Source organism: Electrona antarctica, assembly GCF_951216825.1.
Source record: "Electrona antarctica genome assembly, chromosome: 12".
NCBI lineage: Eukaryota > Metazoa > Chordata > Actinopteri > Myctophiformes > Myctophidae > Electrona > Electrona antarctica.
The window spans coordinates 11,732,475-11,756,294 of NC_136793.1; the positions used below are offsets into that span (position 1 = coordinate 11,732,475).

The window sequence follows — 23,820 nt, forward strand, 5'->3', positions numbered from 1 at the left end:
GTGGTGGCCATATTGGATTTCCAGCAAAGAAATTGACCGGTGTGTCCATATAGGTTGTGATTCTATTGAGTCATAGATATTTCTGGTGGACAACCTTTGATGTTATGGCAAATGCAGGTATCCAAAAAAGGAGTGGTTTGCTCCCCTGGGTAATAGGATCTGACAGGAAATGTAATGTATTTTCTTTTTCATGTTTGCAGCCATTTTGACAATATGCAAGCTCAAGAAAATATGTTCCTTCTGTGCCATGAATCTTAGCCAATGGATTAATATTGCTTGTGTTTGCCAAAAAAGTCAACAATCATGGTAGAAATCATGGTAAAGCACTATTTCGGGTAGCCACCATCTTGTAAATATGCACAATAAGGGTGAGTCTCTCATGGTCAGAAACCATGAAATAGACACCAAGTTTGCATTTCTAGCTCATCTGGTTAGAGCCAAAACCTATTTTCTTGGTGCTAATATTGTGGCGGCCATATTGGATTTCATGGAAACTTGCAATACAAAAATAAATCGTATTCATATCATTGATCAACCTGAGAAGTTTTGTGGAAATATCTCTCAGTTTAAAAAATTGCCCTATTCACCCCCCATTATAACTAATAGGGGCTAATATTGGGGGCGGCCATATTGGACTTTCGCAACAAAATTGACCGAGTTGTCCATATAGGTTGTGATCCTATGGGGTCATAGATATTATTTCTGGTGGACAACTTTGTATGTTATGACAAATGCAGGTCAACCCCCTTTGCCCCCTGGGTAGAGAGAGATGGGGGGGAAGACATGCAGTAAAGGCCGTCGGGATCGGGAGTCGAACCCGCGGCACACTGCCAGACTGGATTACCAGCCAAGGTGCCTGGACCACTGAGCCATGGCCCAGGCCATCTGACGTAATGTCTGACGTAATGAAATCACACCCTTGTGAACTGGGTGACCATAGCAACCATGCTCATTTTTTGGTACGAACAGATAGACAGACACGTAAAATAACAAAGCCAGTTGTAGGAGTGGTTTACACCACTCAAAAATAACAGATCTAAAAGCAATTACAAACAATGGGGGTCTGTGACTTATAGTGCAGAGGTTTTCAACATTTTTGGCTGGGGACCCCTGGAAATGCTTTGGCCATATGTCTCGCGGTTGAGAAATACTTTTATAATGCATTCTAAGTCTATAAGAAATCTCACTTAAGAATCATAGGAACCCCTGCAGTGAATGTATGCGTGGGGAGACCCTGAAAGTTTGAGGGAATTGACCACTTAGAACGATATACTTATAATCACTCTCTGTACTCAGGGACGGATTAACCCCCACGAGGGCCCCTGGGCCGGTAATATTTGCAGGGCCCCCATAGCGCGCGTGCGCACGACATTTTCGTGTTTTTCCGTGTTTTTATCATCTTTTTAACCTAAATTTAACAAAATCAACAGCCAATGGAGGGTCCCAGGAGCCCTTTTCAGGGCGTCAAACCTAGTACCTCACGGTCAAATTTCCCCGAAGGGCCCCTGAGAGCCAAGGGCCCCTGAGAGCCAAGGGCCCCTGAGAGCCAAGGGCCCCTGGGCCACGGCCCCGCTGGCCCAATGGCTAATTTGTCCCTGTCTGTACTTGGCCTCCTCCTTTTCTCCTCTACACCAAGGGCTCTATTTCCGTCCATGCTAAACCCCTTATCACTCAACTTATTTGCCTTTTGTCACTATTTTGAAAAACATTTTTGAATAGTTCAACTAGCCGATCTACATCGTCACGCTGTGAGCTTGTAGATCGGCTATTTTAACTATTAAAAAATGTTTATAAATTTAGTAAAAAAGGCAAAGGAGTTTAGGGATAAGGGGTTTAGCATGGACGAAAATATAGAGCCCCAAATGTCTTGGCTGAAAATAGCCGAACTGAAAGCTCATGACATGACACAATACACTGACACCACTGCGCGTAATCAGCGCCTCAAACTGTGACTCCGCCCACCCCCTGGGGAAGTTGTGATTTGCGCTCGTTCACTGCAATGCAATTTGCGGCATTTTCAAAACAATATTGAGCAGAGTAGCGATTATCAAACGTATTTGCAATGCCATACGTTGAAAGATCTGTTGCTCAGTTAGGGCTGAGCAATTAACCAAAAATAAATATTGGAACTGACGCAATAAGTGACTTACCTTAGCTTAACCTTAGCTCATGTAGGTTAATCGAATATTAATTGAGGAGCCGGTTTGGGAACCTTGATTGTCCTTTTTATGTTTACAGATGGAAAGCTGGACGTCTTTCAGAACTGCAAACTGCTAACTTCAATAAATGTGTGGACCACATTTGGCGAACTGGCCATCCTGTATAACTGCACGAGAACGGCGTCTGTCCGAGGTAAACAACTCTTGATTATCGTGTTAATGTGGCCAGTAATTGTGTTAACCTTTAAGTAAAAGCAGCAATACTACAATGAAAACATACTGTTACAAGTGAAAGTCCTATATTCAACATTTTATTTGAGTAAAAGTGCACCTAGAAGTGCACCTAGAAATTTCACTTTAGTGCAGTACTTAGTTACTTTCCACCGCTCATGGCCTTTACAAAGACCCTAGTTAACCTCTGACCCTTGACTAGGAAATAATAAGGACAGCAGCTGGATTCACTATAGTGCACGTTTGGTTTGCTGTGGGCCAGTTACACGTCAAGAGACACAAATAGAACAAAGTCAGATTTATACTTGGTGGTGTCGCTTATATTACTGAAAGTAGCCAATCTACAAGCTTGAAGATCGGTTATTTATTTATTTTACAAAGCAAAACCCAACCAATGAGCATCATAAAATGGTGAGTTGTCGATGCGTTGGTCTCCTACCCTGCACAGTAAGGTCAAGTAACCGTATCCTCTAACCCCACCATACGAGGCCGCCAGCCAATTACCAGTCAACATATACAAATATGTGCTTCACAGACCCCGGGCGGGCCGGGGACAAAGAACACTCTCACATACATGGTGCCTTCCAAATGCCAATGGGCTGACGACAAACCAGAGGGCAGCAGGGCTATGGGGTGCGATGTAAAGCCTTTGTAAAGCGCGCCCCCACTGAAGCTCGTTTGCTTCTCTCTAATGACATATCTGATTCTGCATGCTTTTCACTATCTGGCCAGTGGCTGGATCCGATTACATTCAGACTCAGAGTCCATATGGTTGTAGTAGACAGGGTGCAACTGTATAGTCATGTATAGTGTTTGTTAGTTTGTTTGTTTGTTTTCACCCACAAATAGTTTTTCCCCCCAAAAAAAACATTTTCAATTTTCAAAAATAAATAAATAAAATTCAAATTTATTCCAAAAACAACATCCCTCGCCCTCGGCGGTTCAGGCCTGGCGGGGATAACAACAATCTCCGTGAGAGTGTCCCTATAGGGGTGGCAGTGGTGAGAGTGTCCCTATAGGGGTGGCAGTGGGCTCGGGAGGTATAGGGTTAGGGTTAGAGTGTCCCTATAGGGGTGGCAGTGGGCTCGGGAGGTATAGGGTTAGGGTTAGAGTGTCCCTATAGGGGTGGCAGTGGGCTCGGGAGGTATAGGGTTAGGGTTAGAGTGTCCCTATAGGGGTGGCAGTGGGCTCGGGAGGTATAGGGTTAGGGTGAGAGTGTCCCTATAGGGGTGGCAGTGGGCTCGGGAGGTATAGGGTTAGAGTGTCCCTATAGGGGTGGCAGTGGGCTCGGGAGGTATAGGGTTAGAGTGTCCCTATAGGGGTGGCAGTGGGCTCGGGAGGTATAGGGTTAGAGTGTCCCTATAGGGGTGGCAGTGGGCTCGGGAGGTATAGGGTTAGAGTGTCCCTATAGGGGTGGCAGTGGGCTCGGGAGGTATAGGGTTAGAGTGTCCCTATAGGGGTGGCAGTGGGCTCGGGAGGTATAGGGTTAGAGTGTCCCTATAGGGGTGGCAGTGGGCTCGGGAGGTATAGGGTTAGAGTGTCCCTATAGGGGTGGCAGTGGGCTCGGGAGGTATAGGGTTAGAGTGTCCCTATAGGGGTGGCAGTGTAGCCTGGTTAATAAACCAGACCGAATCAGCCGTTGGCAAAAAAAAGTTGCCTACCAGCGGATTACGGTCTGGCGAGGCTCAGTAGCACGCCTCTTTCCTACAGCAGAGAACAGGTCGGACCAATCGGGACACGGTATGCAATATAGGCGGGCTTTGGTACAGTGACGTTCAATGCTTGAGACTTTTGACTGACAGTAGCTCTGACCAATTGCGTCAAAGAGAAAATGTTCCCCGGGAAATGAAATCCAAGTGGAGCCAGCCCAGACTGATATACCGCGACAGTGTTGTGTGATATTAGTCTGGCTTATTAGCCAGGCTAGTGGCAGTGGGCTCGGGAGCTATAGGGTTAGGGTGAGAGTGTCCCTATAGGGGTGGCAGTGGGCTCGGGAGGTATAGGGTTAGGGTGAGAGTGTCCCTATAGGGGTGGCAGTGGTCCCTATAGGGGTGGCAGTGGTCCCTATAAGGGTGGCAGTGGTCCCTATAGGGGTGGCAGTGGGCTCGGGAGGTATAGGGTTAGGGTTAGAGTGTCCCTATAGGGGTGGCAGTGGGCTCGGGAGGTATAGGGTTAGGGTTAGAGTGTCCCTATAGGGGTGGCAGTGGGCTCGGGAGGTATAGGGAGTGTCCCTATAGGGGTGGCAGTGGGCTCGGGAGGTATAGGGTTAGGGTTAGAGTGTCCCTATAGGGGTGGCAGTGGTGAGAGTGTCCCTATAGGGGTGGCAGTGGGCTCGGGAGGTATAGGGTTAGGGTTAGAGTGTCCCTATAGGGGTGGCAGTGGGCTCGGGAGGTATAGGGTTAGGGTTAGAGTGTCCCTATAGGGGTGGCAGTGGGCTCGGGAGGTATAGGGTTAGGGTTAGAGTGTCCCTATAGGGGTGGCAGTGGGCTCGGGAGGTATAGGGTTAGAGTGTCCCTATAGGGGTGGCAGTGGGCTCGGGAGGTATAGGGTTAGAGTGTCCCTATAGGGGTGGCAGTGGGCTCGGGAGGTATAGGGTTAGAGTGTCCCTATAGGGGTGGCAGTGGGCTCGGGAGGTATAGGGCGGCACCTCTAATCTCCGTGAGAGTGTCCCTATAGGGGTGGCAGTGGGCTCGGGAGGTATAGGGTTAGGGTTAGAGTGTCCCTATAGGGGTGGCAGTGGGCTCGGGAGGTATAGGGTGGCAGCTTGGAAATCAGAATGTCACAGCTGGTTAGATATCAAGGAAGAGAAAGAACATCCGCACACTAGTTTATAGAGCTCCGAGACTTACTTTATAGTGTGCGGATGTTCTTTCTCTTCTTTGATGTTTGCCTTGACACCTGACTTCCAGCACCTAGTCTAAATATACACAATCTTCTCTGTGAACAGCTGGTTAGATAGCCTGTTCCCCCCTGGATTAGTGTCTTAGTGCCCTTGAGCAAGACTGAATCCCGTTCTGCTCCAGCAGTTCAGGCGAATGAACGTAAATCGCTATATTATGCACGCTATACGCGCCATTTACCATCTTCAAGTGAAACGTTAAACAGTACTATACAGGTATGCTCTCTGATGCATTTTGTTGAATTGTTGAACTTGCAGTGGTCAGCAGAGCGAGGACATGGGCTCTGGACCGCGAAGTCTTCCAGAACATCATGAGGAGGACGGCCGAGACCCGCCAAGAGCAGTACCGCAACTTCCTGCGAAGGTTCGGCGCCAAACTGGCCAATAAGATGAAGCCAAATTTGTAATGCATTATGCAGTCATAGACTGTGAGCGTGGGAGATCAACTATTTTTGGCACACTTAAACATCCTCACGTGATAAATCCAGCTTTATACAACTTATTATCACAATGGGTCATTTGTGGATACGTGATTGTATGTGACCAGGCAGCCTATTTAAAAGTTATCTCTAGAGGCAGGAAGGCAGAGATTATGTTTTTGCCGCTGTGTGTTTCAGATCAACAAATTAACTAAATTGATTCATTAGAACACAGTTTATTTTATTTATTTTTCATTCCTGAAGTACGTAGCATTTTGGGCATACACGGTTTCCACCCGGCAGAAAACGATATATTTTATAAGGTTTTAAACAAACAACAAAGTATTAAATCAGGCTGAAACCATGACCAAATATGGAGTCATGCATCATTGATAATATGTCATATTTTAGCAAAAATAACCGATCTACAAGCTCAAAACGCATCACACTGCGACGCGTTTTGAGCTCAGCTATGAGATCAGCAATTTTTGCTATATTTTAATTGAAATCCTGAATAATCTTTCCTGAAAAGTAACATTTTTAATTAATTTCAAATGCATTTAGTTATAGTTATGTTAACTTTATGAACTAAATACAAATACATTGGACATAAAAAAAGACAATAACATTTTAGTAATTAGCTGAAATCAATAATATATCAATGTTCGGATATTAACCTGCGGGCCACATTAAGTGATGGTGGAGCCTGGAGGCCGCATGTGCTCCCCGGGCCGCCAGTTGCCCATGAATGTTTTAGATGACTGACGTCATATAATGGACATGTGAAGTCCACGCTTGTTTATAGCTGCCAAATGGGTAGCCTAGTCTGTAGAGCACTCTCCTTCCGACCACAAGGTCATGGGTTAGATTCGCGGGCACCGCCAACTCAGCATATGAGTAGCACAGTTTGTGTGTGGCAAGTCATGCAGTAAGTACTGGGAGCCGATGGTACTGTAGGTGTTGCGCTCCACCTCAGCAATCCATCTCCCGCGGGTCTAGCGCATTGTGGAACGGGAATAGACTTCCGTGGTCTGGTTGATATGCCCACAATAAGCCTCTCCGACTTACTTACTTACGTCTGGATCCATTGGCAGTGTCTATTTGTATTTATAAACAAACTATAACATTCAAGATGTCGATGACTATAATGTGTGTTTTGATTTTGGATGTTGCTTTTTCGGGGTGCATACTTAGTTTAGACTAGTCATTGGTTAGACATGGGTTAGGTTTAGGTGTGCTGCCCCGTGGGAGGTTAGGGTGAGGGTTTGAGATAGGTTGTAGTTGTAGGACTGGTCTAACCAAATGACTAGTCTAAACTAAGTACTGTCTAAACTAAGTACTGCACCCGCTTTTTCTGCAGTGTATCACTCTTGGCTAATCTACCAGAGGACAAGCTGAGCAAAATAGTGGACTGCCTGGAAGTGGTAAGTTGTCTGTGTACATACAGTTGTAAAAGCATGATGCGTTGTGAGATTTTAAATGTATTATTTATTTTCAAAACAACCTTGAAATAGGTTGAATTAATACATTTTATTTTTTCACTATAATTACATTCCCAAACTTGGGACACCAGGGTTAAAGTGGTTAAATCGGTTTGATTTCAGTTTAACCATCTTAGTGCCTCACCAACCGACTGCACAACGCTCACTGCCCATCTGACCTAAAGCATCCTTACCATTTTGGTCATATCGTTGCTGTCTGGCAGAATTCTTATACCTCAATCTTTCAAATATGTCTTCCTATCCCCCATAAAGTAATGCCTTATTTCATCATACAAGAGTTATGGCCATTTGAAGTGCTACTCACTTCAAGGGAAAGGCTCGCTCGACTCGAGGACAGTTTGGAAAGGTTCAGGAATATACTGGGTGCAGATTCAGATAATAGGCCTATAATATAAAAGAATAGAATATTCCTTTAAGTTTCTACATTTTAAGTGCTAAACATTGCTGTATTTCCCCCTAAGGCCTCACTCAGACCTTTAAAACATTGATGCATGCTTGTTGTATGAATGTTGTGAGTGTCATGGCCGCCCCAATGCATTTCCAATGGAAGTCACATGGTTTGTAGTCCACATTTTGGACTACAAGCTGTTGTATGGCTTTCGGCTGTGTTTTGACTGCGCCCCTCCCCCTCATACAACACAAATGTTGTGTCAAACCATGGGACTCCCATTGGAAATGCATTGGGGCAAGCTGTGTCACACCCTTTGTATACAACAAGCATACAGCAATCTGTTGCGACCGTGTGAGTCAGGCCTAAGCGTGCAATTTAGGTTATTTGGTGCGACTATTCTCGGGTCAAACCCCTGACCAGTGTTTGTACCACGTACGTTTGGTGCCTCTGGGGGCTCCTGGTAGCAGTAAGCTTGCTTGTACAACATGGCTCCTGGGGGCCCCTGACACGGCAAAGCAAAGCAAAGTTCTTTGTTTACCCAGGGAAGTGGACTAAGCTCGAGATGCTTGTTTACAGCCACACCCTGCTCATAGAACATTTCATGGTAGGGGTTCAATGCCTTGCTCAAGGGCACTTCAGCGGTGGTAATTTTAACGTGCCGGTCAGGGGATTCGAACTGGCGACCTTCCGGTATCAAGACCGCTCCGCTAACCGTTCGGCCACCGCTGCCCCGGCGCTCCCACGACCGCTTTCCCACGGTAAGCTGAGTTAGCCAAGTTTGGTACAGATTGGAGCAGAGGTGTGCCTTGACAATGTGCCTCCTACCTTACCTGGAGGTCCCTGACATCAGTAAGCTGGCTCGTACAACATGGCCCCTGATGTAACTATTGTCATGGTAGACCCCTGAACTGTGCTTGTGACAGGTTTGGTGCAGATCGGAGCGGTGTGCCTCGCAAGTCCAAACATTGCCCCCTAGGGGTCCCGGACCCCCTGTTGAAAACCCCTGCTCTAAGCAATTTAAACATATAAGGATATTTAATCAATGAAACATATTAACAAGAGCCTGTGACCAACTAATAACTCGTCTTATACTATTGGATCCGCTGGAACACAGGTTCCTTATTCCATTTAACAAGTAACAGTTGTGGGCATGGCAAGGTTTCCGCCCGACAACGAGGATATAGTATTACCGAGTGTCAGCATGTTTTCTCTTCCTCCGGTCGGAAAGCCCTCACACATTACCTTGTTGATGAACAGCTCTCATGTTGTTCCTGTCACTGCTCACTCCCAGATACTGTTACCTATTAGGTCCCCGAAAGAGTTTATTCAAACAGGAGACGAGTGATTTGTTAAAGATATGTGACTGACAGGCTGTGTGTGTGTGTGTGTGTGTGTGTGTGTGTGTGTGTGTGTGTGTGTGTGTGTGTGTGTGTGTGTGTGTGTGTGTGTGTGTGTGTGTGTGTGTGTGCGCGTGTGTGTGCGTGTGCGTGCGCACATGCTCCCAATGTCCAAACTCGCAATGGACATTGCGAGGATTATTGTCCTGGTACTCAGAAGAGATATGGTTACAAGATGTGGGAAGTTAGGTTTACAATTACGAAAAGGTTAGGGTAGCAGATCTACAAACGCTTTGCGACACATCATGAGCTTGTAGAAAAGCTACGCATACAACTAACTCTAACTGAGTTGTGCAGTATATTATACTATGATAAACAAGCAGTTGTAGATAGACAACTATCACTCTATATGTCCCACAACAACACATACATAAACAGTCTACTCCCAGTATGGTGGGACAGCTCTGGTGCTCTGAACCGCTCTGCCCAGTATGGTGGGACAGCTCTGGTGCTCTGAACCGCTCTGCCCAGTATGGTGGGACAGCTCTGGTGCTCTGAACCGCTCTGCCCAGTATGGTGGGACAGCTCTGGTGCTCTGAACCGCTCTGCCCAGTATGGTGGGACAGCTCTGGTGCTCTGAACCGCTCTGCCCAGTATGGTGGGACAGCTCTGGTGCTCTGAACCGCTCTGCCCAGTATGGTGGGACAGCTCTGGTGCTCTGAACCGCTCTGCCCAGTATGGTGGGACAGCTCTGGTGCTCTGAACCGCTCTGCCCAGCCAGGAGGGAAAAAGTGAAGTACAGACAATCATTCCTCATTTCTGGCAGCTTGTTTGTAAGCAACCCATTCATTTTAGACAATACATTGGTAATTCAATTGCTCAATCTTGATTAATTAAATTGATCTACTGCTGCTAGTTTATTAGTATTAATAAAAACATGTTTTAATGTGCTATTTAATTCCATACAGTCTGTTTCTTCACCTCAGTGGCAGACGTTGACAATCTGTCAAACTCGTATTTGCACATGTGCAGTTTAATGCATCTTGCGTCGTGACCACGCATCGATCCAGCGTACCGCTTTCATCTCCTCTGACTTGCGTCTCGTCTGCGCCTTCCTTCCTCCAGGAATACTACGACAAAGGAGAGTACGTTATCCGAGAGGGCGAGGAGGGCAGCACCTTCTACTTTATCTCACAGGGAAAGGTAAATGCTTCCTCTCGCATCACGCACGCACGCACGCACGCACGCACGCACGCACGCACGCACGCACGCACGCACGCACGCACCCACACACACACACACACACACACACACACACACACACACACACACACACACACACACACACACTCTAGTTTGGGCAAAGGGACGTGGATGTCAGCTATGACTCACCCTGTGGGAGTCAGCTCACAACTCCGACCGTCCACCCACCCACCCACCCGCCTGTGTGTCTGCCTTGTCTGATAATGTCAGCAACCCGACACCGGTGGGGCAGCGAGGGGAGATGGAGAGAGCCGGCAGCTCCACCTCGGGGGACTCTTAACTGCCATTAGCAGCCTGTGTGAGATAGCAGCTAACCAGAGCCCAGACACAATTGTTTTTTGGGGGGAGGCTAATACAGGAAATGCCCCCCCCTCTCCCTCCCAATCTATCCCTCACCCTTTGACCGTAGAGCCAATAAAATGTGCTAGTGTTCAGCCGGAGAGAAGAACATATACACCACAGTGGCCAGCGAGGATGAAGAGAATGCTTGGTCCAAACAAACTTTAGCATCCCTTTTCTAACCAGCTCAGCTGGCCTTGTGGTCACAATACCAAAGACTCTGAAAAATGCAACCCCGTGCTTCCCTGCTTGGCACTCAGCATCAAGGTTTGGATTGGGGTAAGTCCCTGCGACATACTAGCGTCATGTCCAGCGGGTGTACTTGTACATTATGTCCATGGGGTGTACTTGTACATGTATCAAGCTGCCTCACGCTACAGAAACAAGAGAGATAGGCTCCTGCCCTATGGGCCTCATGCAGGCTTTCTTATCCCTCTTCTGGGAATGTCATAATAGGCCAGCAGCATTCAGAGAAAATAGCATGACTAAAACACGCCCAAGAGATTTGACAGTGTAGAGGGGAACAATATATATTTGGACCAAGTATAATACGTGGGGAACCCCGGTCAACAAAGTATACCGTCGGGTGGAAACCTCATATATTAATTAATTAATATATGACGACCTAAATGTCGTCATTGATGTTCATTGCAATGCCATTGCAAGCCCCACAGAGGCTGAAATTCACACAAATAAAAAATTGTGCAATTCTGAACAATTTTTAACCTATGACCTTTGACCTTTAACCCTGATACAAGTAAGTAAAATAACTGTAATATATGTTTTTTGTGATCATTAGAATGTCTAGAACATGTTGTATTTATTATTGTGAAACATATCCCCCAAATGTAAATTATTAATGTATTATTATTATTTTAATAATTGTTATAAATGTGCATAACATTTGCAGTAGTAGTAAGGTTGAAATCTCTTTTTTGCAAGTAGAAATATATCCGGGTCTTACAGGGCTATACAGTATGTCATTGATGAGACGACTGACATCATAGACAGAGTCTTGTTAAAGACATACGTATTTACAGACTTGACTTCTGTCATAATCCTACACGTTGGAAAGTATTTAGTTGATAACTGCTGATCTAAACGGACACGGGTCCATGTGTTGCATTCTGGGAGTTTAAAGGACCACTTCACCACTTTTCAACTTCTCTTCCTATAATTGGTCCTAACTAATGTTCATGATAAAATACTACCATTTTTTCCTACTCAGTCTGTGTCTCATAGGAAGGCTGTGGGCAGTTCAGAAACCCGTCCACCAGTGACATCATTGATGGTGAATCCAAGCTAATAGAAATGGCAGGCTTTCTTTTCCTGAAAAGTTGCAATGCAAAAGTTGAAGCCATCGTTCTCACGATAATAAAAATCTAAATATATTTTAAAACAAATCTTGTTTTAAAAAAATCTGCCTAATGATGATGTCACTGGTGGACGGGTGTCCGGACTGCCCAAAGCCCTCCTATGAGACACAGACTGAGTAGAGGACCAATTATATGAAGAGATGTTGAAAAGTGGTGAAGTGGTCCTTTAAATGGTGTGTGAACCTGAACTGTGTGCAGGTGAAAGTGACGCAGAGCACAGAGACACAGGCGCTGCCCCAGATCATCAACACGCTGCACAAAGGCGACTACTTCGGAGAGAAGGCCCTCATAAGGTACCCGTTACTGACACGCATACTTTAGTGTCTGACCTGTAGAGAAGGCCCTCATAAGGTACCCGTTACTGACACGCATACTTTAGTGTCTGACCTGTAGAGAAGGCCCTCATAAGGTACCCGTTACTGACACGCATACTTTAGTGTCTGACCTGTAGAGAAGGCCCTCATAAGGTACCCGTTACTGACACGCATACTTTAGTGTCTGACCTGGACAAGTTCCATTTTTAACACTCTCAGAGTTAACCCATTAAAACTGAGAAAGCATCTATGTAACCACCTTAACCATTATTTCATAATTGGCTATTCAAAAATAGCAGATATACAAGCTCACAGCGTGTCACCTCGCGCCGCGCTATGAGCTTGTATAATGCATATGCATAATGCTTTAATGCTTAAAGACAGAGTGCAGTGATTTCTTTCCTGGGGTGTTACAGTAATGTTAACTCCATAGACACATGCCACTATGGCACCCCAATTTTTGAGGGGCGCCAGCCCCTCCTTTACTCAGGTTTTAATGTTTGTCTTTAGTTCAATGTTTGTTTTGTAAACGCCATTGACAATGAAGGGAAATTTTTCGTCATAATGTGCCTCATTACATCATATTGTCTCTTTATTGTTAATGGCGTTTAATGTTTGTGTTGGCACCGTTTGTTTTACATCACCATTACATCACCTAATCAACATTAGTTAGACTATATTAGCGCCCCTCACTTCACACAGGTGTGATTTTTATTTCCATAATTACTTATTAGCGCCCCTCACTTCACACGGGTGTGATTTTTATTTCCATAATTACTTATTAGCGCCCCTCACTTCACACGGGTGTGATTTTTATTTCCATAATTACTTTGTCGTTGCTACGCATTGTGATCTTCTATATCTTGCAATCTGGCGGTTGCACAATGAAGTAGGACTCGGACTTAACATATAAATATTGAATGTCTTCCAGTGATGACGTCAGATCAGCCAATATCATTGCTGATGAGAACGGAGTAGAGTGCCTTGTCATTGACCGAGAGTGAGTACAATCTTTTTTTCTTAGTTGTTTTTGAGTGGTGCAACCACTCCAAGGAACAGCAATGTCCGTGACGTTCACCTATGTTTGTTTGTGACGTTCACCTATGTTTGTTTGTGACGTTCATCAGCTATTTTCGCTGAACGTTTGGCCCAGAATAGGACTGCTAGGGTATACAGTGCATGGGCACTCTGACAAGTTTTATTCTGTTGCTGATGTTACTGTATGTTCAAGAGGTTAACGGTGTGAAAAGAGAGGGCCAGTAAATTCATGAATCATGATATGGTTTTCAGATCCTTACATAACAACGTCATCATGCAATGACGTCACAACATATTTTAGCATTTATATGATACATTTTAAACGACCAGTGTATGGATTGATTGATTGATTGATTGATTGATGGATGAATTTATTAACAGATTGTAGAATTACAGTACATTTCAAGCACAACTCAAGACAAAACTGTTAACTGTGGACGACACCATAAAGCATTACACTTGTTTACAATAGGTCCCAACATGTTCAATTCATCATAACAATTAGACGTACAAATATACTCTATATAGCAAAACAAAATCATCATAGAGGTAAAAAAGGAAAGAAACAAACATACATACAGTGAGGGGGAAAAGGGGTGGGTGGGGGATCCAGGTTTTACGGGGGCCAGTTTCGAACTGCGGCTGTCCGTAGGTTCCCTTGAGAGGTTGAGAGTGGTTTTGAAGGAGTCAAGGGATTCGCATGTCTTAATGACTGTTGTGGAAATGATGCACTGGAAGATACTTTTAGTGCTTGAGTTATGTTCTACTCTCTTGCTTCATCCATCTCTGTGCTGTTTCCAATGTTTTATACAGTCAGATAATCATGATGCACAACATAGCATCTGCGGTAAATACCCTGACGGCAGTGGCGGCATTGACACATGTGTGAGGTTATTGACGACGGAATTCGACCACAATGATAAAGTCATAGAGTCGGCCAGAGTGGGGAAAGACAACCTTGAAGCCTTGAAGAAAATTATGAAAGTTATCTATGGTGAACTGAAAGAGAAGTTTGGTGGTACTATACATCACCCCGCCAACGTGTATAACAGCAGTCTGCAAAACGCCGCCAAAATATTCATCGCAAACGCCTCTCTGCTGCCTCGAGCCCCTGAATGTTCCCGGCCGTGCGGCTTCCAGCACACCGACAAAGTGAACAATTGCGAGACATGTAAGGTAGACGATTCCTGTGGATTACCCGTGGACTGCCCCCTAGAGAACACCGAGGTCACGGAATACCAGAGCATCCAGATGTGGTGCAACGTGTCGTTCGCTAACGTCACTCTTCCTCAGGACGTCCGGCTGGTCTGGAAGTTCGCGGCGGGGCTGAACACCACGCGGGTGGGCCAGTTCAAGACGGTGACCGCCGGGGAGGACGCGCTCTATTCTATCCCCGCGGCCGGCGACCACCACCAGGGCACCTACCAGTGTGAGATCTTCCATGACAAGACAGCCCTCTTCAGGCTGTACTGGTACCTGGCGGTGACGCCCAAGGACGTGTCGCGCCACGAAGCGATGCAGGAGCTGTTCGACCTGGCCATGCTACCCGGAGGCAGGCTGGTGCCCCCGGGGCCCCGCCCGGACCCCTTCCCCTCGGCCGCCCTCCTCACCGCAACCATGACGTCCGTGCTGCTGCTCGTGTTCCTCTGCGCCGGAGCGGCGTATTGGTTGGCGGCGATGAGGGGGAAGACGGACGACGACGGAGATTCGCGGCGCTCGCTTAATAGTGATGTTGTGTCGTCATCCTCCAGCGAGACCTCTTTCTGAGCTCCGGCTTTTCTGAGATGCACAACATTGAAACTATATTATATATCCGATCTATGATTATCTGCAGTGTATGATAAGAGCACCCCTCACTTCAAACAAGTGTGATTTCTGAATTGCCAACTCTCATGCCTGAAGAAGGTCCGGAGGGATCGAAACGTTGTATTATTAAAAGAAAATACTCATGTACTGAGCAGATACACAGTGTGCGGGTGTATTTTCATTGATGTCCACTGGCCTATGCACCTGTGCATACGCCTGATTTCTAGGTGTGCGAAAGCTTACGGTCAGACCAATGGTTGTCCAGAACCGAAGATCCAAACATCACAGTTCGTCCGTCCCTCCGAGTTCCATGTATGCCCACATCTCTGGATCTGTCTGTCTGTCCGTTTGATGCACATGGAGATCTGTGATGTCACCAAAATTATATCATAGTTCTGACATCAGGTTGTTCTCCATGTTCTGCGGTAATGGCTATAGGTACTCTGACAACAACTGGTAAAACTGTAACAATGCATATTGCATTACCAGGCCTTGCCCTTGTTATTTTACATGATTATATACAGTATTTCAAAATGATAATGTATGTTTTATGGAAAAGTAATTATTTTATTCCTCACTTTTTGAGGGGCTCCAATGCATGGCTTACCGAAATTATGTCATAGGCTTTTAGCCTAATTATAAATGTCCCGTCCCAGCCAAGTCTATGGACTTTAATGTTTGTCGCTGTCCAGTGCCCTTGCTGCGCCCCTCACTGCACACGAGTGAATTTTGTTTTTTAAAGCTCTAGATGTATTTATTTTCCCCCTATCCTTTTCATAAAAATGTGATGCTGTGTTTTGAGTTTACATACTCATGGATTAAAGTTCTCAGTCTCCATGACTGATTTGAGTCATTTGGATTTCATAGAAGCCAGCATGTCTTCTATCGAAGCATCGGAAAATCTACAAACGCTCAATGGGTATATCTAATGTGCGGCTAGCCTTTTGTCTATTATTTTAAGGTGGTTAAGTGGTCAAACAAGCAAATTATGTTCAAAACCATCTGCAATATTTCACATAAGAGCAAAGGTTAAAGCATCAATATGTGATTTCTTCACCTGGTTGCCAGCTGTGTGTACACTAACAGCAGGGACAATATTACTAAAACATCATGATTTTACATGTTGTGTCAATTGTATAGGAAGGCATCGCTCAGCTCTCACTACACATTTGGCTGTGTTCTTTTGCAGGACATTTGACCAGACGGTGGGGACATTCAGTGAGCTGCAGAAGTACCTTATTTGGCTGTGTTCTTTTGCAGGACATTTGACCAGACGGTGGGGACATTCAGTGAGCTGCAGAAGTACCTTCAGGGTTATGTGGCCACTCTGGAACGTGATGACAAGAAGAGACACGCCAAGTAGGTCCTCGGACAGCATGGGGTAGAAATTAGACAAGTAACCAAGTAGCCTACTGTACTTTGAGGTCCACTACAATTATTTGATAACTTTAGTTTAAGTTATTACTTTGTACATTTAGATAATTAATAATTATTTAAATTGGTTAATGTACATGTTGTAATGATCATTATTAATTATCATTACAACACATACCAATTAAGCCCTATTTGATACTTAATTTATTCGAAACTAATGGAACCTATAAACTCACAATCTATGGCGATGCAACACAGTCTGGGCTTGTACTGTAGATCTGTTTTGAAAGGTTTTAGTACTTTTACTTTGGTACTGGTACATTTTAGACACATTTTGACAATATTTATGTTGTGGTTACTTTTATCTAAGTAAAGACAGAACACTGCGCTCATCAGAACATGTAATAGAGGGATGGATAGAAAGGTCATATCAAACTGATCTTCCCTACACTATGCATGTATGGTTGGGTTATAACATAATTATTCTTCATACCATGGCAACATAATCATCACTGACGGACAGGAGATTAATTTCATAATTTATAATTCGTCATATGACAATATTGCATAAAAGCAGAGAAAATAGACTAGCTGTGTGTATAGCTTAGTGTTTCTCAGACTTTTACATTTCAGCTACCCATCTTAACTCTATAGGTACTCTGACAACAACTGGTAAAACTGTAACAATGCATATTGCATTACCAGGCCTTGCCCTTGTTAGGTACAAGGGTACAAATGGAACCAAATGGACTCATTCTATACTGTCAGAGTTATAGACTTGTAAGGGTCTTGTAAGGGTTTAGAACCCTTTAGAACCCCTTCAAGAAACCCTGAGACTGAGAGTTCCTGGACCCCACTTTCAGAACCACATGTGCTAGCTCACAGCTTGTCGATTGGCTATTTTTTTTTTTTTTTTTTACCATTTTTTACCATTTTTGGAAACATTTAGAACTTTTCCGTCCCACAATGTAGAGATGCCAGGTTGAAAGTGATTATCTGTATACCGCCGGTAGTGAAGAGTGGTGTAAGGTCTTATATAGACTGATCAGCTGTGGTCTGACGTAATGTCTGACGTAATGAAATCACACCCGTGTGAACTGGGTGACCATAGCAACCGTGCTCATTTTTTGAGCACAGACAGACAGACAGACACGTAAACTAACAAAGCCAGTTGTAGGAGTGGTTTACACCACTCAATAATATGGGTCTTCAACATGGGGGGGTTCCGGACCCCATGAAACCACTTGAACCCTAGCATCCCTATGGGTCTTCAACATGGGGGGTCCCGGACCCCATGAAACCACTTGAACCCTAGCATCCCTATGGGTCTTCAACATGGGGGGTCCCGGACCCCATGAAACCACTTGAACCCTAGCATCCCTATGCTGACGTTAGGCGAAAATAGCAGAGCTTGTGACTAAATAAGAACTACTGTAGTGGCCCAGGCGGTGGCGTAACCGTCTGGGCACCCGACTGGTAATCCAGTCGCAGTGTGCCGCGGGTTCGACTCCCGAGCCCGACACGGCCTTTACTGCATGTCTTCCCCCATCTCTCTCCCGTTTCCTGTCAGCCTATACTGTCTGTCCCTTCAAAAACCAATAAAAGGCGTAAGCCGCAAAAAAATATCTAAAAAAAAAAAAAGAACTACTGTAGTGTACATTGGATCCGTTGGAAGTTCAAAGGTTATTTTTTTTAGTATTAATTTAACACTCAGGATTTCACCGTGCATTTTTATTTGAGTCGTAGTCGTTGGGACACAAAGTCCTGTCCTCTGCTCTGACACGCTGCTCTGACACGCTGCTCTGACACGCTGCTCTGACACGCTGCTCTGACACGCTGCTCTGACACGCTGCTCTGACACGCTGCTCTGACACGCTGCTCTGACACGCTGCTCTGACACGCTGCTCTGACACGCTGCTCTGACACGCTGCTCTGACACGCTGCTCTGACACGCTGCTCTGACACGCGAGCTCCACTTCCTTCAGATCCGTCTTTCCTTTCAAACGTTTCCTGTTGTGCAGAAACCTCTTATCTCCATATTCTAACTTTATTTTTTATTTTTCGTAAACTAACGCCCCTATTTATTTATAGCTTAGTAGTTTCTCGATGTATTGTTCTTATTTCTCTTTTAGTCTGTACTTGGTTTAGTGGTTAGCTATTTAGACTCTCTCTGAGTCTCCCTGGTAGTAGGTTTTTGGTATTACGGATGTCATATGTTTGTCTTGTCATGTCCTGTATTTGTTGTTACTGGCACAGCTGTGTAACATTTATTTGCCTCTTCTCTTGGTCAGTGCGCACTTGTAAAAGAGACTTTGGTCTCAATGTGATTTTACTGGTTAAATAAAGGTTAAATAAAAATAAATAAATAAATAACATTTGATCATAGGCCCTATGCCCCTATTTGAATCCTGAACAGTAGCAGTTTTGGACATATAAGGTTTTCACCCAGACGGTTTATTCAAGTGATGTACCTGAGGTCACCTTTGAGGCGCTTTTACTTAAGTTTCCATCTTTTGATACTTTATATTCACTATATCTCGTCAGAGGCAAATGGTATATATCCACTAAAATTATTTTACAAATAAAATAATTGTTACTTTGCAATAATGGTTATTTCATAGATTAGCAATACAAAACATGCATTAACCTCTTAAAGCCCTATATTTTAATACCTTAGCTGTTCAAAAATAGCAGATCTAAAAAGCTCACAACACGTTTCATCTTTGGTAAAGTAAGTATATTTTGCTGACAATACTTCTTTAAGTGGTATTCCTATACTTTCCTATACTTTTTCTGCATTATGTAACTAATACATTTTGAATACATTTTTATTTTGTCCAATCTGATAGAGTATGGCAATACGATATCCTATGTACAGTTGGAGGCCATCGATATTGTCCTTTTGTTTTTGCTGAGGTTTGCGTGATCTGCGCAAAACCCCTTTTGGTGTTTTAAACATTATGTTATAATTTAGCTATTGAAAAATAGCAGATCTACAAGCTCGTAGCGCGCCACTCGGTGGCGCGCTACGAGCTTGTAGATCTGCTATTTTTGAAAAATCGTGAAAATATTTATTTCAGAAAACTGGAGGATTTAGAAGGATTTTTTTAAAATTTTGAGGTCAGGCCTAAATGGGTCAAATGATAAGGGACAATATCGGTGGCACCCAACTGTAACAACTCATACAATTGGGGTGATTGTATTTGGTCTCCCTGCTCTTCTATTGAGACATTTCAAAGTCAAAGTCTGACACAAATCTTGACCTGGTGGTCAAGTCTCAATTCATCCCCTGAGCAAGCAGGCAGGCTCTATTAGCTCAATGGTATAAAACTATAAGCACTTGCGCAGGAAACCGGGTTCAAATCCGGGGCAGAAGAGGAAAGTTACAAAGTGCAGCTCTAAGTAAAAGATAATACAAATCTTGTATTTGTTCCACCACTGTCCCTGCAGGAGGTCAGTGTCACGCCAGCAGAGCCACGTCGTGTCCCCAGATGTCCTCCAGCAAGTCCAGCTGAAGGACAACGTGTCCTCCATCCCGTCCTCCATGCCCTTCGAGAGCCTGGAGGTCATCGCCACTCTGGGCGTCGGGGGCTTTGGCAGAGTGGAGCTGGTAAGACCCCCCCCAAAAACAAACAAACAACACACTGATTCTCTTTGTTGTTCTCCAACTCCTTCATGTCGACAAGGACCCCCCCCAAATTCCAAATTAAATTAAAATGTATTTGGGCCACCCAACCCCCATCTGAAAATAATTGTGACACAACATTTGGTTAATTGAATCTGAAAATAGAGTTTTGAAAATAGCAATTATCGCACAGATAGTCATTTTCAAATAGCTGATGATGCACAGTATAAAGGGGTTAAAACTGATTTTGCTGTGTGCGTGCGTGCGTGCGTGCGTGCGTGAGCGCAGGTGAAGGTGAAAAACGAGGACATGACGTTTGCCCTGAAGGTGATGAAGAAGAAGCACATCGTGGACAACAAGCAGGAGGAACACATCCACTCCGAGAGGAAGATCCTGGCCGAGGTCCGCTGCCCCTTCATCGTCAGGTCAGCCATGACACCCGCCCACCTGTGATGATGATTTTCTTACCTTATGTGATGTACAGGGGAAACATTACATAACTCCATTCCCAGGCCATCGCAACTCCGAGCATGCGCCGTGGGTTTAACGGCAAAACGCTTTTTTTGATCGCTCGAAAATTATTTACCTTTTGTACACATCTGTCTTTCATATAATGTTGCATAACTCACCACTGTGTTTTGTCCCAAATGGGCTGCCGTAGTGGGCGATGTTGTGTACCGTTAAACCCACTGCACATGTGCTGAGCTGCTGTGGGCTCGGGATGGAGTTATGACATTTTCCACCTGTAACACTCGTTCTTTAACATCAGATTAAGGTAAGAAAAAGTTTAGTCCGGAATTCTCCTTTAAAGTGATACATGATTAAGTATTATAGGTGAAGCCAAGCTACCCAGCAGCACCTTTACCAGCTATGTTAAAGTGATGAACAATGTTGGCACATAATACGATGCAAAAACGTTTACTAGGAGTTTAACTACGTCATTTATTTGTGTCTGTAGGATGTACCGTACGTTCAAGGACAACAAGTATGTGTACATGCTGCTAGAGGCCTGCTTGGGAGGAGAGATCTGGAGTCTACTCAGAGACAGGTAGGGAGATCTGGAGTCTACTCAGAGACAGGTAGAGAGATCTGGAGTCTACTCAGAGACAGGTAGGGAGATCTGGAGTCTACTCAGAGACAGGTAGGGAGATCTGGAGTCTACTCAGAGACAGGTAGGGAGACCTGGAGTCTACTCAGAGACAGGTAGGGAGATCTGGAGTCTACTCAGAGACAGGTAGGGAGATCTGGAGTCTACTCAGAGACAGGTAGGGAGATCTGGAGTCTACTCAGAGACAGGTAGGAAGACCTGGAGTCTACTCAGAGACAGGTAGGGAGATCTGGAGTCTACTCAGAGACAGGTAGGGAGATCTGGAGTCTACTCAGAGACAGGTAGGGAGATCTGGAGTCTACTCAGAGACAGGTAGGGAGATCTGGAGTCTACTCAGAGACAGGTAGGGAGATCTGGAGTCTACTCAGAGACAGGTATAAGATCTGGAGTCTACTCAGAGACAGGTAGGGAGATCTGGAGTCTACTCAGAGACAGGTAGGGAGATCTGGAGTCTACTCAGAGACAGGTATAAGATCTGGAGTCTACTCAGAGACAGGTATAAGATCTGGAGTCTACTCAGACAGCAGGTAGGGAGATCTGGAGTCTACTCAGAGACAGGTAGGGAGATCTGGAGTCTACTCAGAGACAGGTAGGGAGATCTGGAGTCTACCTCTCAGAGACAGGTAGGAAGACCTGGAGTCTACTCAGAGACAGGTAGGGAGATCTGGAGTCTACTCAGAGACAGGTAGGGAGATCTGGAGTCTACTCAGAGACAGGTAGGGAGATCTGGAGTCTACTCAGAGACAGGTATAAGATCTGGAGTCTACTCAGAGACAGGTAGGGAGATCTGGAGTCTACTCAGAGACAGGTAGGGAGATCTGGAGTCTACTCAGAGACAGGTATAAGATCTGGAGTCTACTCAGAGACAGGTATAAGATCTGGAGTTTACTCAGACAGCAGGTAGGGAGATCTGGAGTCTACTCAGAGACAGGTAGGGAGATCTGGAGTCTACTCAGAGACAGGTAGGGAGATCTGGAGTCTACTCAGAGACAGCAGGTAGGGAGATCTGGAGTCTACTCAGAGACAGGTAGGGAGATCTGGAGTCTACTCAGAGACAGGTAGGGAGATCTGGAGTCTACTCAGAGACAGCAGGTAGGGAGATCTGGAGTCTACTCAGAGACAGGTAGGGAGATCTGGAGTCTACTCAGAGACAGGTAGGGAGATCTGGAGTCTACTCAGAGACAGGTAGAGAGATCTGGAGTCTACTCAGAGACAGGTAGGGAGATCTGTGGCCCAATCTGGGGCACGCCTTACCCTTTATCCCTAAACTTCCTTGCCATTTTTTGAGTGGTGTAAACCACTCCTACAACTGGCTTTTGTGTGCATAAAAAAATGACCATGGTTGCTATGTTAAAAATAATTTCTGACGTAATTAAATCACACCCGGGTGAACTGGATGACCGTAGCAACCGTGGTCATTTTCTCTGCACAAAAAAAGCCAGTTGAAATCACATCCAGGTGTGATTTCATTACGTCAGATCAGAGCTGATCAGGGTATATAATACCTTACACCACTCAGTTCACACGGGTGTGATTTTTTTTTACTATCTTGAAAATCATTCTAAAATAGTTCAAATAGCCGATCTACATCGACACATTGTGAGCTTGTATATCGGCTATTTTAACTATTTTAAAATGTTTGTTTGGTCAAGTCCTAATATGCGATTTGTGAAACGGCGTGAAAGGAGCGCCCCACCCGCAAACAATTAGCACAATTACTGCATGTAGAATTATGGTGTAGCCATCTAGCCATCTAGCCTTGACAAACGTAGGATAGTATTTTTATTTTTATTTTAAAACAAAATGCCTGACAGCAGAGGGTTAACCTTTGCTTTTATGAAATATCTGAGATCATTGCATTTTCTGGAAGATTGAACATGCATTCTATTGTTAGTTTGACCACTTCAAATACTGTTTAAAAGAAAATGTAATTTAAAATTTGAATAACGGGCAATAGGCTATCTACTGGCGCTGTGATGTGTTGTAAGCTTGTAGATTGCCTATTTTCGGTGCATGGCATGCTTCCATAGAAGATATGCTGACTTCCAAATTAACTTGAGTCCATGCTAATGTCTATGTTACTGTTCACAGTAAAAATCCACAGTGTTCATTTCATTCTGAGAGTATATGGACTCTCTCTCTCTCGCGCGGAGTCGCGGTCCATTCTTGAGAACCACTGCTCCTATAAAAGGTTGATCACTCACAGCTGTGGTTCATTGTCTGGCCTGCAGGGGGAGTTTTGACGAGCCCACTGCTAAGTTCTGCGTGGCGTGCGTGACGGAGGCCTTCGACTACCTGCACCGCATCAGCGTCATCTACAGAGACCTGAAACCTGAGAACCTCATGCTGGACGCCGAGGGCTACATCAAACTGGTGAGAGAACGTAGCCATGATGTTTCTGAAATGAACAATGAGGCCATCACACGCTTAGCACTTAGAATAACAAATGACACTGAATCATCCCCTGTATCGCTACTTCAAACTCATGCCATATCCGGCAAATGTTGTACTTTTTACTCCACTAAACTATTATTACTGTTATCAGCCAATGGGATCCAAGTGATAATTATTTTGGTCCAGCACCGGTTGTATCAAGAATTGTGGGGATATGCATAATCCTACCTCATTCTATGCTTTAT

General features: G+C 44.8%; 1 protein-coding gene across 1 annotated transcript in view; it reads left to right on the forward strand.

Annotated features, from left to right (window-relative positions):
- The window catches only part of prkg2 (protein kinase cGMP-dependent 2), a gene marked incomplete at both ends in the record, with an annotated part of 34,991 nt that overhangs the window by 6,358 nt on the left and 4,813 nt on the right, over positions 1-23,820 (forward strand). The window contains 11 exons of the mRNA XM_079516064.1: positions 2,239-2,352; positions 5,548-5,653; positions 7,069-7,132; positions 10,064-10,141; positions 12,115-12,209; positions 13,162-13,230; positions 16,335-16,433; positions 19,899-20,058; positions 20,362-20,498; positions 21,032-21,121; positions 23,413-23,554. Coding sequence (XP_079372190.1) covers positions 2,239-2,352; positions 5,548-5,653; positions 7,069-7,132; positions 10,064-10,141; positions 12,115-12,209; positions 13,162-13,230; positions 16,335-16,433; positions 19,899-20,058; positions 20,362-20,498; positions 21,032-21,121; positions 23,413-23,554 — 1,154 coding nt within the window. The remainder of the gene's footprint in view (positions 1-2,238; positions 2,353-5,547; positions 5,654-7,068; positions 7,133-10,063; positions 10,142-12,114; positions 12,210-13,161; positions 13,231-16,334; positions 16,434-19,898; positions 20,059-20,361; positions 20,499-21,031; positions 21,122-23,412; positions 23,555-23,820) is intronic.